This window comes from Trichoplusia ni, chromosome 26, assembly GCF_003590095.1.
Source record: "Trichoplusia ni isolate ovarian cell line Hi5 chromosome 26, tn1, whole genome shotgun sequence".
NCBI classification, from domain to species: domain Eukaryota; kingdom Metazoa; phylum Arthropoda; class Insecta; order Lepidoptera; family Noctuidae; genus Trichoplusia; species Trichoplusia ni.
In genome coordinates, this window is record NC_039503.1 from 2,518,302 (window position 1) to 2,534,700 (window position 16,399).

At 35.5% G+C, this 16,399-nt stretch overlaps 1 protein-coding gene across 1 annotated transcript in view; it reads left to right on the top strand.

Annotated features, from left to right (window-relative positions):
• The first annotated feature begins 2,968 nt into the window (after positions 1 to 2,968).
• LOC113505583 (metal transporter CNNM4-like) overlaps positions 2,969 to 16,399 on the top strand; it is a 47,569-nt gene continuing 34,138 nt past the window's right edge. The window contains exon 1 of the mRNA XM_026888370.1: positions 2,969 to 3,395. Within this exon, the coding sequence (XP_026744171.1) occupies positions 3,031 to 3,395 (365 nt within the window). The 5' untranslated portion in view covers positions 2,969 to 3,030. The remainder of the gene's footprint in view (positions 3,396 to 16,399) is intronic.

Sequence of the window (16,399 nt, forward strand, 5' to 3'; positions counted from 1 at the left end):
ATAGTTAATTGTGTCAAAAGCCCGGCTCAGATCTAAGAAACAAGCGTATGCTGTGGTATTTCTATTAATGTAGTGATAGGAGCGTTTTCTGCAAATACAACAATTGAAAACTAATTATATTAACTGTGAGTCTTTCAATCCTTACTCAATTTAAAATTATTGTGTTGGTATAATGCTTAAGAGAGTACGGTTGAACGGGGCGAATACAGGGCCCCGATTCTGCTATTTTACAATGGCCGATGAATGAATGGCAATTGAATTAAATTTGAAATTATTCCTATTCTCTTAAGCATTTTGCCAATACAATAATTGGAACTTAATTTTATTGACCTTGAGTTAAGCGTCCCGCACTGAATTTCCAATTATTATGTAGAAAAATGCTTAAGATAAAACGAAAATTGCCATTTTAAGCCAAACATTCATTCATCGGCCATTTTAAATAGCTGAATTGGGGCCCAGGTATTTTGGGGTGGATAGAAACAGAGTTTTTATTAAATTTATCTGGATGTTCAACAAGACAAAATATAATTTTTATACGAAAATTCTTAAGCATTTCGGAAAGTAAATTGTGTTTTAGCATTTTTATGTAAGAAAATGCATGTGACAACATAAAAAAACACTATCTTCTATTCAACTGTTGAAAGTTGAAACTATATTCACACCGTTTTACGGTACGAAAGAGTCATTTTAAGCAAATTTCCATTCATTTATCTTCCATTGTTACTAGCAGAAACGGGGCCCAGTTAACTATGACAGGAGTTTCTTTACAATCTTATTTTTTAGAGATAATATTTAGAGACGTTTTAGATTCTTAATAATTAAATGAACACCTTACATGTTTGTTTCACTAATTTTCCTCGTTTGTAAAACATTAAACTTAACTTTTAATTATATCAAACTCGTTTTTGTTATTATTTTCCTTGTTATTAAGAAAAATAGATTTATAAACTGTCCGTTCTTAGAAGTTTTTGAAAGGTCGTTAATTTAACCAACAAGCGTCAAGTAATACGTATTTAAATTGTTTAGTATTTCAGAGAAATGCGATTGTAGGCTGTAATTCAAATTTTTATCCTTTTTTTTATTTTACGAGCTGTCACAAAATGTTTTCTTTTAACGGACAAAGTTTATGAAGAGTAATCTAGGCCGCAATTCTGCTATTCACAATGGTCGATGAATGAATGGAATGAATTCTTACTATTCGTATTATTCTAAGTATTTTTCCAATACAATAATTGGAAATTCAGTACGGGGCGGAACACTCGCAGTCAATACAATGAATTTCCGTTTATTATGTTGGCAAAAGCTTAAAAGAATAGAAATAGTTTCAAATTTAATCCACCTGCCAATCCTGCCATATTCATCGGCCATTGAAAATACGAGTAGCAGAATCGGAGCCCTGTTATTCTTCTGAATTGTAACGACATAAGACACTATATTCTAGAAGTGTGATTTTTTTTACTTTTGCTAAGGAGAAATTAAATATGTCTAATAAAATTAGTTATGTATTATTTATATTCTAGTTGGATTCTTATTTGAACTAATGTGTACCAATAAATTGTATTCTAAGATACCAAGTAGAAGCCATTAATTACGTTTATTAATTTTTCTTTGGGTCTTTTTTAGATGGGACTTAGAGTTTTACTGACTAATGCCCACCCATGTTCTTTCCTTTGCCCTTCGCTTACCGGAGCCTCGGTTACCCTTTCAGACAGTCCCGCTGCCCCGCAGAGAACCAAAGGCCCTAAAATAAATATTACATATATTATCATATAATGGAAAATGTGAAAAAAACAGGGCAGGTATAAATCATAACTTATACTTCTACCCACGGGGACGAAGTCGCGGGCAACAGCTAGTTTTACAATATAATTATAAAATAATACATACCTAGATAGATTCAACTAGTACCTACAAGTGCTTATTTGTGTCTACTTACTTTACTACACTGCAAAAGAATATCATCAGTTAAATATTGTAGGACGAAATTCCAACGAATAAACAAGTGCTTCGAGCCGTCAATTCCCCCCACTTTTATTTGTAACCTAATTGCCATTTGTTTGATTGAAATCGGCGCGAAAAGGTTAGGAGTCCGATCACCGCGGGCAAATTACATGTAGTGTTGTGATACAACAGGAAAAATGTTCAATATTTATTTTATTATTCAACTCGAAGAAATATTAATGAACCAAGAAGGATAATGGGCACGGAATCTAAGTTTATTCTGCTTCAGCCTTTGTACGGCAGTTATTGCGTTTTCTTTACCGTGTTTTAGTGATGTCGGGTTGGAGATTTCGATTTTTTTTTGTTTTGTAGGTGGTTTTAAATCGATCTATGTTGTTAAATTATTAAATTAGTGTCAATTCTGCAGGTTAATTGAAAGAGCATTAAGTAATGTGTGCGTAGCATACTTTGATTATCATGGAACTAATCTGCTATTAGTGTATAATTACATAGGTTTACATTTTCTAATAAGCTCCTATGTCGAGAAATCATTAATTGTGTGGTAAGATATATCCCACTGCTAGGCTACGTTCACCATATTCGAATACTTTTAGCTGTCATTAGCTAAGAATTCTTGGTAAAATGAAATACCGATCAGCCAATTTATCAAGTACTCATGCCTAAAAAAATCAAATTATCTGTCATAAATCGTTTTATTTATTTCAAAGGGAGTTTAAGTTGTGTTATTAAACGATTAATTCTTGTCGTTATATTGAATTATAAAAGATAACTCAAAAATTCAAACGTGAAGGAAGCAAGCATAAGTAATCTTAATAGGATAAGAACAATCATCTACAATGATTGATTGTATCGAATATCACTACCATCTACTATAAAAACTTATAAACTAAACCCCGAAGCCAACAAACAAAGATAAAAATTATCTAAAAACATTTGTTATCGATACGGCCTTCAAACAATCGAGTTGAGTATAAAAGTGATTGCAGCGAGGCGTCCCATCCCTACTCAACGCGCGAGCGCGGCCATCGCAGTTCAGTTCAGTTCACCTCGTTCATTCGCGGAGGAGACATGGCTCTAGTGAGATTACGGACTAGTGAATTGTTTCTATTATTATTTTTAATAATTAACACGTGCGCCGTGACACCGCCATGGATATTTTCTGTGAAGCCAAACTCTAAGATATGTGATAATAATAATTGTGTGTATAATTTGAATGTGAACGCGAAGAATGTTGATGAGTGGTCACTGACACTGCACCCGGCATCGGAACGAAAATGTGATTCGTATTTTGTGAGTAAATCTTTTGAGAACGTCGATGTTGACGTTCCAAATGATGGCAGACCGGTGTATTTCTGTGTTAAAAGTAATGGTGAATGGCATCAACAAGGCGAGGCGGAATACTTGGATACTTATGCCATCCAGCCAGATGAAATGTAAGTGCCTATTCTACCGTCAAAACCGTCATAAATTGAAAAGTTTTATTACTTTTAATTGGCGGCAACAAGTTTTGCAACATCTTTTTGTCAAGTTTGTTAATTTGTTTACTTGTACAAAAGAACTTACAAACTTTTTATAAAGTTTCAAAAGTTATCTTATGTTGTCATATTAAAGTAAATACGATGACTCATAATTAATTCTGATTGTTTTTATGTGTGTTTCGTTCTAAAACTATATTCTTACATGATTGTATTCCAATATTTCCAATATGACTCATATAAAGTTCAAAGTAAACTTTTTGAGGTTATTAGAATTACATAAAACCTTATTGGAGCTCACCGGGACCTGTAGCTATAGACAAAAGTTGTATAGAATATCATTTTCTTAGGTAACTTGGTAACACACGAAAATGGCGGCGAATTTGAATCATTATGTAATATTCGTCTCCAAAATGCTATAAATGTGTTATAAGCGAGAATATAAAGCAGTTTTATCTTATCTCAGTAACAATATCAACATATAGGCGTGTGATCCAATGTTTCATTGGATTTAGATCGCATCGTGTGATGAGTTGAAATAAATTACAAAGTTAAGCGGCCGTCGTGTCGGACAAGAATAGGATTGGCGTTTCATTTTCGTGGGCGTTATCCGATCAGCCGCTGACGTCATCGTCCAGATGTTTGTAGAAAAATATGAGATGCATGAAAAATTACGAAAATGTGAGAAGTTTTGCGGTCATGAAAATAAATAGAAATTTGAGGTGAACATGGACGCTCTTCCTTTATTCTAAAATTGTTTAGTTTTTACTTAAATAAAATTGCATAGATTTTAATTAAGAAGAAATCGTATTCTGAACATAGAACACAAGCACAACTCTTCCACAGGAATCTATCTCCTTAGAAACTTTTTCCGAAACGTTTCACAATTCAATTTTAAGACGTCCTTTATTATCTACTTATATAGGTAGAATAATTGTGAACTTTCTGCTTCTCTAACACGGCCATGTCAGAAAACGGAAAAAGTAAAAAAAGAAAATTTCAATTTTACAGAAATCTATCATATTTTATGAATACAACCTTTCGACAGACGGACAGGCAACTTAGCCTATGTAATATCGTCCCGATTTAAAATTCCAATACGGAACCCCAAAAACGGCCGTAGATTTTAGCAAGAGTTGTCACGCACGATGTCACGTGATCTAACGCATATTGTCCTAATGGATATAGGATTAAGATATATTTTATAAGTAACGATAAAATTAATACTTTAATTCGATTATAAAGATATTGCAAATAAATCACGTAGAATTTTATTGATCGTTCAATTCTGGAGTAAAATTTTGGATGAACAAACTAAATGCCAAAAGTTTTTATAAAAAAATACCATGGGTTCTTTTTATTAAATACTAGCCGACTACGCACGCACTTCCAATTTTTTTTAAACTATGTCATTATTGACATATGTCATTATTATAAATAACGTGTTTTTCTATTGAAAAACGAATTTTCCAACTGCTCAGATAATCCTGAGACCTAAAGTCCTGAGCTGTAGGGATGCAACTCTTTGTAGCGAAACACGTAATTTTTGGTTTAGACTCTAAACGGTAAAACTAATGGAATATGACAAAAAAATAAATAAAATGTAAGTTCTTTTTTTTGCTGTCTTACTGTTCTTACTGCAAAGATAGCCGAATGGTACAGGGTCGAACCCCGCGTAGGGCAAACATTTATGTGATCCAACAAACTTAATAAGTTTCAGTAAAATAATATTGCACTGAAACGAAATAAATTATTCTGTGAGTAGGATACATCACTTTTACATCTTTCTTTGTAAACACTGTCTGGAGTCGACATTGCCTGTTTCGCTTAAAGTCCCGACAATTGTCAAAATGTTATCATTTAAATGACATAATCAAAACCCAAAATCAATATAAACAATTTAAACTCGTTTATAAGTAAACAATAAACTAGTTTTATAACAACTTATATTAAGCGGTTACTGACCCAGAACATACTTATTTGAGTTATAATTTTGAACTCACGACTTTTAAATACGAATGTGTATCGTTGTAGTGCGGAAGTGAGAAAGCAATACTCTCGTAGAGCGGAGTTCCTTTTTCTCAATTGCAGTGCTATTTTATAAGGTGATGGTTCATCAAGTCGCCGAACTTGCATTTTAATTAATATCCTTAAAAATATTGAAGTTATCCTTTTTGAATAAAAAAAGAGAAATAAGACAGTGTTTTAAAGTGGTGGGGTATGGCTATGTAAATCTCCTTTTATTTTAATAAAAGACTCCTGCGTTAAAGAATTTAATTTAATCCTTGTATAGCGGGGGTTTCATAAAAGTCACATGCACAAAGACACCCAGACCCAGGACAAGCATTCGTAGATCCAGTGGATCACATAAACGCTTGTCCTACGCAGGGATCGAACTTACGACACGTCGCGCGAAATACGTTTGTCGTGATGACCTCAACTCCGCTATCTGTACAGTCAAATCCATTTTCAGCTAATGTCAATTTTAAATGTGGCGTCATCATTACTGCGCGCGATGACGTCAGCAGACGGATCGGAAACGTCTAGCCATGACACACAAGCACTAGAATGTCTAGACAAGCTGTTAGTCTGTGACTAAAACTGTTACGTAAACAAGGCTAGATTGAAAGGGAAAGGACAGTCATAGATGTGGATTTTCTAAAAGTATTTCTGTCTATTGAAAAGTTAAATTATAAAATTAATAGATTTAAACAATCTAAAAACCCACGTTTTTAAATGTCTATTCAAATTTTATCAAAATGTGTTCAGCCGATTTTATAGTTGTAAATGGCACTGTCATCGGGTTTGGATTTCAGCCTGCTAGCTTATCGGGAAGTCCCTCAAAACTGAGTTACAAAAATCCAACCGAAACGACAAACAAACAAGAAAGTGAGTTAATCGGTGTTCGCGTGAAGACCTAACAAATAAACTTACATTCACATTTATGATATTAGTAGAATACGCGGTAGAAGTCGCGTGCAACATCTAGTATAATATAAAAACTAGCTTTTGCCCGCGACTTCGTCCGCGTCGTTAGAAGATATAAGTTATGATTTATATCTGCCCTGTTTCTTCCACATTTTCCTTTATATCCTCGCTCCTATTAGTCGCAGCGTGATGGTATATAGCCTAAAACCTCGATAAATGGTCTATTCAACACAAAAAGTTTTTTTTCAATTTGAACCAGTAGTTCCTCAGATTAGCGCGTTCAAACAAACAAACAAACTCTTCAGCTTTATATATTAGTAATATAGATATATCCATAAAATCATCTCAAAACTCCGGTCGTAACCAGTCCGTTAATTCGACTGGTGAACTCTCAAAAAACATCTTCTAATCAGCCTTGTGGTCTATTTTCGTTCGAGTCTGGCGTCCTGTCTGGTCCAATGCCAAAACTGTTATGATATATGTGTGTGCACGTATGGGTGTAGGTTTGTGTCTGGTTGAGTATTTTCAGGTTGAATGTCGAAAAAATGAATGTTATTTATCAAATCTCGTGTTCGATTTAAGAAGATTGTTTTATGTTAAACTGGTTGCTAGTTACGCTTGCGAAAATCAAAGTTTACGAATGGAATAGTCATTCATTTTTATACCTGTATCAATCGTTGCTTAACTTTGATTTTTACGATTTGTTATTAGATATATCTTCAACAGGCAGAGACAGATATAATCTGTGAAAATTTCAACATTCCAGCTACGGCCTAAAATCTAAAAACTCACATTCCATAACACAAGTGCTTTAGCAACTTACTTTGGGTTCAGAACAATGTATGTGATGTCTGCATTTATTATTATTATTAATTAAGTTGCACAAATCCAACCGGAACGACAAACATGAAAAATGAGTGTATAAAAATGTTGCCACAAAACATTTTTTAAGTCGGTTAATTGAGTAACTGCAACATGTTACTTACTCACGGCAGACTGCAGGGCAAAGCCCTCTTATCAGGACAGTCGCTACGAGCGTTTAGCAAAATGAGTCATCATATTTTAGACTACGTGATTTTAAGTCTATTACAGAAAAAACATTGCAATACTTATAAATCTATACTCGTAATTCATGAATTTTCTGGTCTTCAAAAGAGACTACGAACCCTGAGTTTGTTTCGACATTTCTTCTCAGGGTAGTCAGATAGGAAATGTCGACTCCAGCGTTCTCAAAACGACATGTAAAAGTGATGATATATCCCTACTTAATATTATCAATGCAAAAATAACTCTGTCTGTCTGTCTGTTACGCTTTCACGTCTAAACCGCTGAACTGATTTTAATGAAATTTGGTACAGACATAGAGTTGACCTTGAGAAAGAATATAGGATAGTTTTTAGCCCGGACTTCTGAAGAGTTCTCTTGGAAACGCGATATAACCGACATCGACGCGGGCGAAGCCGCGGGCGAAAAGCTAGTCATTACATAATTTCTAAAATTTTGGTTGCGATACTTTTTATCTTTGTGCAAGATAACCTGTTAAATCATCTCAACAATGCATTACTCATGTCTAACTAGCATTCATTATCACATATTTTTTGAAGCAGTACTATGAGAACTATGAGTCAAAATACTTGAGTGTGTGACGTCATAGTTGGGTTAAGACGAAAGCTTCGTTTATTTGTTTATTTACTTACTTTTCATCAATGTTTTTTTTGGCATTATGTCTGTGGAATAAGAGGAATTCATCTTCATGACTTCTTAAATATACATGACAACACAACAGACAACACAACACACACATAAAAATGAACCCAAAGTAAGTTGCTAAAGCAATTGTGTTATGGAATTCAGATACAACGAAGGTACCACAAGCACCCAGACCCGAGACTATGTAGAAAAGTGTTTGTTTTTATAATGACCCGACCGGGGATCGAGACCGGGACCTCAGAGCTAGCGACACCTTGAAACCGGTGCGTACGCCACTAGACCACGGAGGTCGTCATTGTTGAAAATTAAACCTCTTTGGCAGCAGTTTTTAAGGGGTTTCCTATCCAAAAATAAAAACGAAACCCTATTTAGTCTCTGCAATTTATTCATCTGTATATCGCCCGACTCATGAATAAAAGTCATCAGGGTTAACGGGTAGTGGTCATAAATTTGATGAGTTTTGCAAATTTGATTTGTTTTCTAGTCTATTTCCTTTGAACTCTTGGTGTCGGTCAACTCTCACTTTATTGAAGTCTCTCACTTTATCGCACGATATTGGATCACTGTTTGGAAGTCCACCACAATGATAGAGCGGGAATAAGTTTGAATATTTTTGGGTGAAATAAAAGTGACGATTGTAAGTCTTTTTTATTTGCATCATATGCTTAAGAAGCCCTAGCGTGGTGAATGCTCAATCTGTCACATTTTGGAGAGAGGCCTGTTAGACCTAGCTGAAAAGCACATCCATAGACTGGTATAATATTCCATTGCGGTATCAAATGAAAGGCCAAGATTTAGACATTCCAAAAAAACTGTCGGAAATAAAAACCAAAATATTGAAAAAAATTGGTCGTTGAAAATGGGGATGAAAATTAAAATATTCACCTACTTATTAAGATCAGTAGTTTTCATAAAGAAATTAACATTTTAAGGAATCTTTTAACAATCCTAGGCTAGTGCTAGCAGTTAACTAAAAACATTTTTTTAATATCTGTTCTCATTGAATTTTTCGTTGAACGCTTCGATGCTTCTTACGCAACCAAGCGACCCGCGGTAGCAAGGTTCAATACCCTTAAAAGACCTTGGGGAACTGGCTATTGTATGTTTTGATGAAACATAATTCCATTGTGGTAGTGAATTAACGAATCAACAGGACAGCACCACATATCTTAGTAATAATCTGCAAAAATACCGATCGTTACAAAATTCTTCTACATCATCATTGGCCTAGCCTTTTCCCAACTATGATGGGGTCGGTTCCAGTCTAACCGGTTTCAGCTAAGTACCAGTGTTTTACAAGGAGCGACTGCCTATCTGACCTCCTCAACCCAGTTACCTGGGCAACACGATACCCCTTGGTTAGACTGGTTGTCAGACTTTTTCAAGCTTCTGTCTACCTGTAACGCCTGTCAAATATGTAGGAATATCAGCCCACAATTTAACGTGCCTTCCGAAACACGGAGGAACTCGTTATGACAAAGATGGTCACCCATCTACGGACCAACCGCGTCAAGCATAGCTTAGCCTGTGATCGATTCACTTATGCTTTTACAGCTTAGCCACGAGCTCCTCTACCAAATTCTTCTACATCATTATCATTATCATCATCATCATCATCAGCATCAGCCTATATTCGTCCATTGCTGGACATTATTGAAACGGAAATACGATTCCAGCACTAAGGGTTTTAATTCTTGTGTCTCAGAAGTTTGTCAAACATTCAAGACACATTCACAACACCCAAACTCAGAATAAGCCTTCTCGGATCACATAAAAACGATCAAATCAATTGGGAATGAAGATATAGCTGATACCCTGAATTAAAAGCATAGCCTATTTACCCGACTGTATCAAAAAAAGGGTTATAATTCTTGCAGTTATTTGGAACGAAGTCGCTAGAAATAGCTAGTAAACATGACTTTAAAAATGTTTCTCATCATTCTAACATTTTCCTAACTATGTCGGAGTCGGCTTCCAATGTAAACAGATTCAGCTAAGCACCAGTGCTTTACAAGGAGCGACTGCCTATCTGACCTCCTCAACCCAGTTACCTGGGCAACACGATACCCCTTAGTTAGACTGGATGTCAGACTTTCTAACTTCTGACTACCTATAACGACTGTTAAAGATGTCTGAATAACAGCCGGGATCCACAATGTAACATGCCTTCCGAAACACGGAGGTACTCGTTATGACAAAGATGGTCACCTATCTACGGACCAACCGCGTCAAGCGTAGCTTATGATCTGTCACCGATCCACTTAAGCAGTTATAGCTTAGCTTTAAATATGTTTATGCGTACCAAAAGTACTAGGGGACATATATTAGCGGAATGTAAATACAAATTAGCTTGTTATCTCCCCTTGTGATAACAGTCCCGCCCGTCACTCTTATTTGAACCTAATCTGGCTCACAATGTCATCAGAACGAATTAAACTAATATTGGGTGTGGCGAAAATGTGGACATGTTTTGTGCGACAAATCTACTATGAGCACTCATATTCGTATTTTAAAATAGTCTGGACTTAAAAAAGAGACCCCGCTCCCGTAGTTTGTTTCAACATTTCATTCCCGGTTAGGAAATTATGACTAGGACGAAAGGTTTATAATTGTTAATGCTAACCTAAGCCGTGCGTAATCTGGGTCCGATGGTAGGTCTTCCGGCGACAGGATTGAATTAAAATTGACAGAAGTTCAGATTACGGTTGGGCCACATGAAATTACGCAGTTTTTCCTCTCATACGGCAGCAAGAACCGTTTGATTTTAGTAAACAGCTTTTGTAGAATAGTATCAGTCTGAAATAGACCCACTGTTGGGCTTAAATCTACTTTTATAAAGGTCGCTGTTACAACTTCTAAATTTTGAAAAAGAAATGTCAATTCTGCTAAAGCTAAAATCTGTACTTCCATACTAGTCTATATACTAATATATAAAGCTGAAGAGTTTGTTTCTTTGTTTGCACTCGCTAATCTCTAAAAACTACGGGTTCAAATTGAAAAAAATCTTTTTGTGTTGAATAGACCATTCATCGAGGAAGGTTTAAGGCTATAAATCATCGAGCATTCTCATCGATCATAATCAAGCGAAGATACAATGGAAATTGTGGAAAAAACAAGGCAGATATAAATCTTAACTTATACCTTCTAACCACGCGGACGAAATCGCGGGCAACAGCTAGTTGTAAAAAGAATGAATGAAAATGTGCCACAAAATATTTGAATAGCAACAAGAAAAGTTACTAAGATATCTAAATGTGTTTTCGCATAAACCTATGAATCTTACTGTTTCATTGTTGATGACGTCATGCCTACGAAAACTAATTAAATCATTGAATCAGCTATTAGTATAATTAAGCTGTGAAAAAAACTAATTTACATACAATGTAGGGGCGGATATCTGAGTAATAGTAAGAGCTAGTGATGTGCCATCTCTGTTGTTAGGCCGAAACCGAAACTGAGTTTGTGATTTCGGCCAAAAATATTAAGCGTCATTTTTTTACAGAATATCGAGGTTGCGTCAAATAACATTCACGTTCAAATTTATCTTCTATTAATAAAACCACTCAGAAACGTCCAGACTATTTTATAATTTTGGATTTCCTTTTTATCAAAGTACCGAAGTGGTGTCAAATACGGCGATAAAAAGTCAATGGCAATACAGTGAATGTCAATCCAATTTCCATTAAATCATCGGCAATTGTAAATAGAATTGGGACCCAGATTGGTTTCGGCCACGCCAGCTTCCATTACTTGACGCCAGTCATCTGCGCAGGACAGGGCACGAGCATTTGTGCGCAAAGATAAATGCGCTTTTTATTCTCTTTCATCATAGCCCGATGGTCGCACTACGAAGCTAAAGATGATAAAAATAGGTAAAGTTAATTGTCTCGGTCTATTTGCTTTGATTGAAATATTAAGATTAAACAAAATTGTGCTCTAAATAAAGTATACACCGTGATTTTTTAGTCGTCTTACAAAAGCAGCCCAGTTCATGTATCCAATGACTAGAACACGTTCATGATAAAAAAATAGGTATTTATGAGATTTGAATAAATTTAAAATGTAATTTTTATTCAATATTATGGTGCAATTCGTAGTTTTTTAGAAACACAGCTCTGTTGCGAGCGCGGTTCGAGCCTTGTAAGTACTTGTAACAATGGTGACGGGGCGGGCGGTGGCGTTTCTATCATTTTAAGAGTATATTTCAGATTTTTCTTGTTTAATTTTTCTTCGTAATTATTATCTTAATTGATGATAAAAAAATAATAATCGCGCCTAGGGGTATTTTACGTCGGATACATGAACTGGGCTGCTTTTGTAAGACGACTAAAAAATCACGACTAAAAAGTCACGCACGTTATGTGAAATTATAAAATAGTCTGGACGTGTTTGAGCGGTTTTGTAAATGAAAATGAATTACAATCTTGTAACTAGAATCGTTTTTATAAATATGAAGTACTTGGCTTGCTTTTTAATCTTGAACAGAAGCTTTTATCGTTGCCTTTTTTTTGCAAACTCATAGAAATATTGTTATGTTATTTGAAAGATATCACGAGGCAAGAATTTGTATAAAATCATAATCCATAATAAAAATAATCCATACCAATATTGTTAAAGTAGACAGGTATTAATGACGATACGTATCCTAATCCATACCAATATAATAAATCCGTAAGTATCTATCTGTCTGTCGGTCTTACTTTCAAGCCAAAACTACTTAACCGATTTTAATGAAATTTGGTAAACTGACAGTCTAGGGTCAAGCTACATTTTATTCCAGCCTTCCCGCGAAAACGGGATCCACCGCTCTTTAAACTGAAGTCCACTCGGAGTTCGGTCAGAGTCGCGGGCAACAGCTAGTATTTTTCTATAAATTCTCAGACTGATTGACTAATTTGGATGTCTGCCCAATAAATGCCAATAAACTCATATTGCATATAAATATGAATAGCCGTGTGATAAAACAAACATGTGCCGACGCCAAGATGTCTGACAGTCAACGAAAATAAACTTAAAACCAAGTAATTTAGATTTTTTTATGATTAGCATTAGTAATTAGGGTATGCCTTAGATAGGATTTATAAACTTTTGCTAGTCTGAATAGAAATTCTTAAAAATGTTATAATAACTCTTGTGAGGCGTCATGCGCATGATGGCGTCATCTCATGATAGAAGACTCCGGTTGGGTCCAAAGTCCAAAACTAGTAGCGCTTTCCCAATAAATATGTGAGTAAATTGTTATTAAACAAAATATTAATATCAAATCAAATCATTTAGTTAATTCTGCTTAAAGATTATTTACAGTAAAATCTTATTAAGTTATTAAGAATACTGTCTAATCTTAGCTATAACTAGGGTCAAATATGAACTATGTACTTTTGCACTTAAAACGCTCAAAACTTTCAACGAAATCAAAAAGAAACTTACCAGTACTCAAGGCCGAAACCAAACGTTGTAAGTACATCACTAAACCCTAATACCGCTCATAATAATCGATCGAATGTCCTTTTGTTCGTCACATCGAGTCGCGAACAAAGACACATTTACTCTTACCGGTAACGATTGAGGGGTGTAAGTTCATGGAAAATTCTCGTTAATGGGTAAACTTAGCTTGGTAGACTGATTGTCTCGGTGTAGCTGTCAGTTTAAGGGGCATATGAGCAGCCAGCATGACCAATAATGACCATATTTTTATAGTAATTGGGTTTAAAATCAACTGCGCGATTAGCTAACTGCCAAATGGTACAGGTGTCACGGGCTCTAGGACTATAGATATATAGACTATAGATGACTTAGATCAATATTATTTGTGTGATCTGAGTCTGGGTGTCTTTGTGCATGTGACTTGAATGTTTGTTAAATCCCTGCGACAAAAAGATTAAATTCTTTTCTGCGATAAAAAGTACTTTGATGTCATAAAAAGGTTTCTTTAAAAGAATGACGTTAGTCATCATCGGCCTAGCCTTTTCCCGACTATGTTGGTTGGGGTCGGCTTCCAGTCTAACCTGATTCATCTAAGTACCAGTGTATACAAGAACCGACTGCGTATCTAAGAGAATGCCGTTAGTGTTCTTCTTAATCAAGTTCCATCAGACCCTGACTGACTCTTGGAATCAAGATTCAAAGGTAAAAAAAATACTTACCAAAAACAACCAAGACTTCAAATTGCCTTCACCATCCTGATTTCATAATTTAATACTAATTATAAACCCGACCGCATTGTAAACAATGCTAAGGCAACGAATAAATAAAAACACGAAAAATCCAACCCAAAAGCAACCTCATCTTAATACAATAAAATTCAAAATCGATAAATCAATAGAAAACTGCGTCTACGCATGCGAAAACCGAATTCTAAATTTAAATGTTCAACAGTCAATGTGCTCATTATGTTTGAAGATTCTGAACGGAGCGGACGTGTAAACAATTCGAAGTTTACAATAGAATAAACAGGCTTTTTTAAATATTTGATGGATGTTGCACCTGTTTTTCGGTTACTGGTTATACAATATTATTTATACTAAAAACGAGGCGAGAAAATGCGTCAGAGCTGTATTTCATACAAATATTGCGAATGTTTGTGTTATGTATGTTTGTTGCCCCTTCACGCTCAAACCGCGTGACCTATTTTGATCAAATTTATTATAAAGTTAGCTGAGACCCTGGATCAATGCATATGCTACTTTTTACCCGACTGCGTACAAGGAGAGTTATGTTTTTACAGTTTTTTGTAACATAGTAACGCAATATGCGTAGGAGGTGTTTGTTTTATACAATGAAAATATATTTTCTTCTGTTATTAGAACTAGTCACGAGAGTTTGATCTATAAAATAGACTTAAAAAATCTAAAAACCCACGTTTTTAAATGTCACTCCATTCAAATTTTATGCAAATCGGTCCAGCCAGTTTTATAGCTGTAAATTGCATTTTCGTCAGGTTTGAAGCTACTCTGAAAATGTCAGCCTGCTAGCTTATCGGGACATGCCTCAAAATTGAGTTGCAAAAAGTCAACCGGAACGAAAACCAAACAAGAAATGTGAGTGTATAAAAACGTGGTATTACTGTCTATCCCAGTTTACGAGATTCAGCATAGAAACTTTGATTTTCGCATCGCAAAAATGCAACTCCTTACTATCTAAATAAACTACATAATACGTCTACCACATACCTTTCTCAACGATGACGACCTCCGTGGTCGAGTGGCGTACGCACCGGTTTCAAGGTGTCGCTAGCTCTGAGGTCCCGGGTTCGATCCCCGGTCGGGTCAATGTAAAAATTCTCATTTCTACATTGTCTGGGGTCTGGGTGTATGTGGTACCTTCGTTGTATCTGAATTACATAACACAAGTGCTTTAGCAACTTACTTTGGGTTCAGAATAGTGTATGTGATGTTGTCCGCATTTATATTAAACGCCCTGTCGCTACTCTTTCATCATTCGATATCGGTCACAAATGAATATAGATAAGGGTGCTTGCCAACTGCCTGAACGTCACCCAGACGTCAGCGTAGACCATTGATAAAGCATGGTATAGATGTATCATAGTTGTTTTGGGGTGTTGCCAAATATTTGCTTTGGGACTTTCGGTTTTAATGACCTATTTTTACACCTGAGGGCGCCGTGGATTGAGTTAAACAACTGCTTTAGAAAATTAACATATATCTGCTCAACAGAGTATAGATAAATTCCAACTCTGACATGTGTTTTTTGTGAAAGCACGCTGATATTTTGTGTCTAAATGGGTGGAATTTATCTATACTATGTATGTATTTAGAATTATATATCTAAGTGTGTTCTTAAGTTGTCTAGTACTCATAACCATAGCAGCTTTGCTTGGTTTGAGGCTAGGTGGCGTTTTGTGAAAGTTCTAATTAATATCATCATTGGCCTAGCCTTTTCCCAAGTATCTTGGGGTCGGCTACCAGTCAACCGGTTTCTGTTCTAATTAATATATTATTTAAAATTCAGCACAGAAAGTATTATTTTTATAATAACTATCGTGAGACTGATTCATTATCAAATGATGTAACGGTTTACTCACGCGTATTTAGCGGGTTCGCGAGTCGAATCCCGCCGCGTCTACTCATGATTAAGGACTCCGGTTGGGTCCGAAACTAGTCGGGCTACCCCGATAAATACGCGTGAGTAAAACGTTACATCATTTAAAAACAGAACGTATTAAACACGAAAAAAAACTGCCTTACAGAAAATCTAGCTTTGGACGGGTTGTTTTCAGAAAAATTGCATGGGGGGCTTATACTGGTTAATTATTTAATTGTTCGCAACTAAGTGCCATTTGTATCAATTAAATATTATTGAAAATA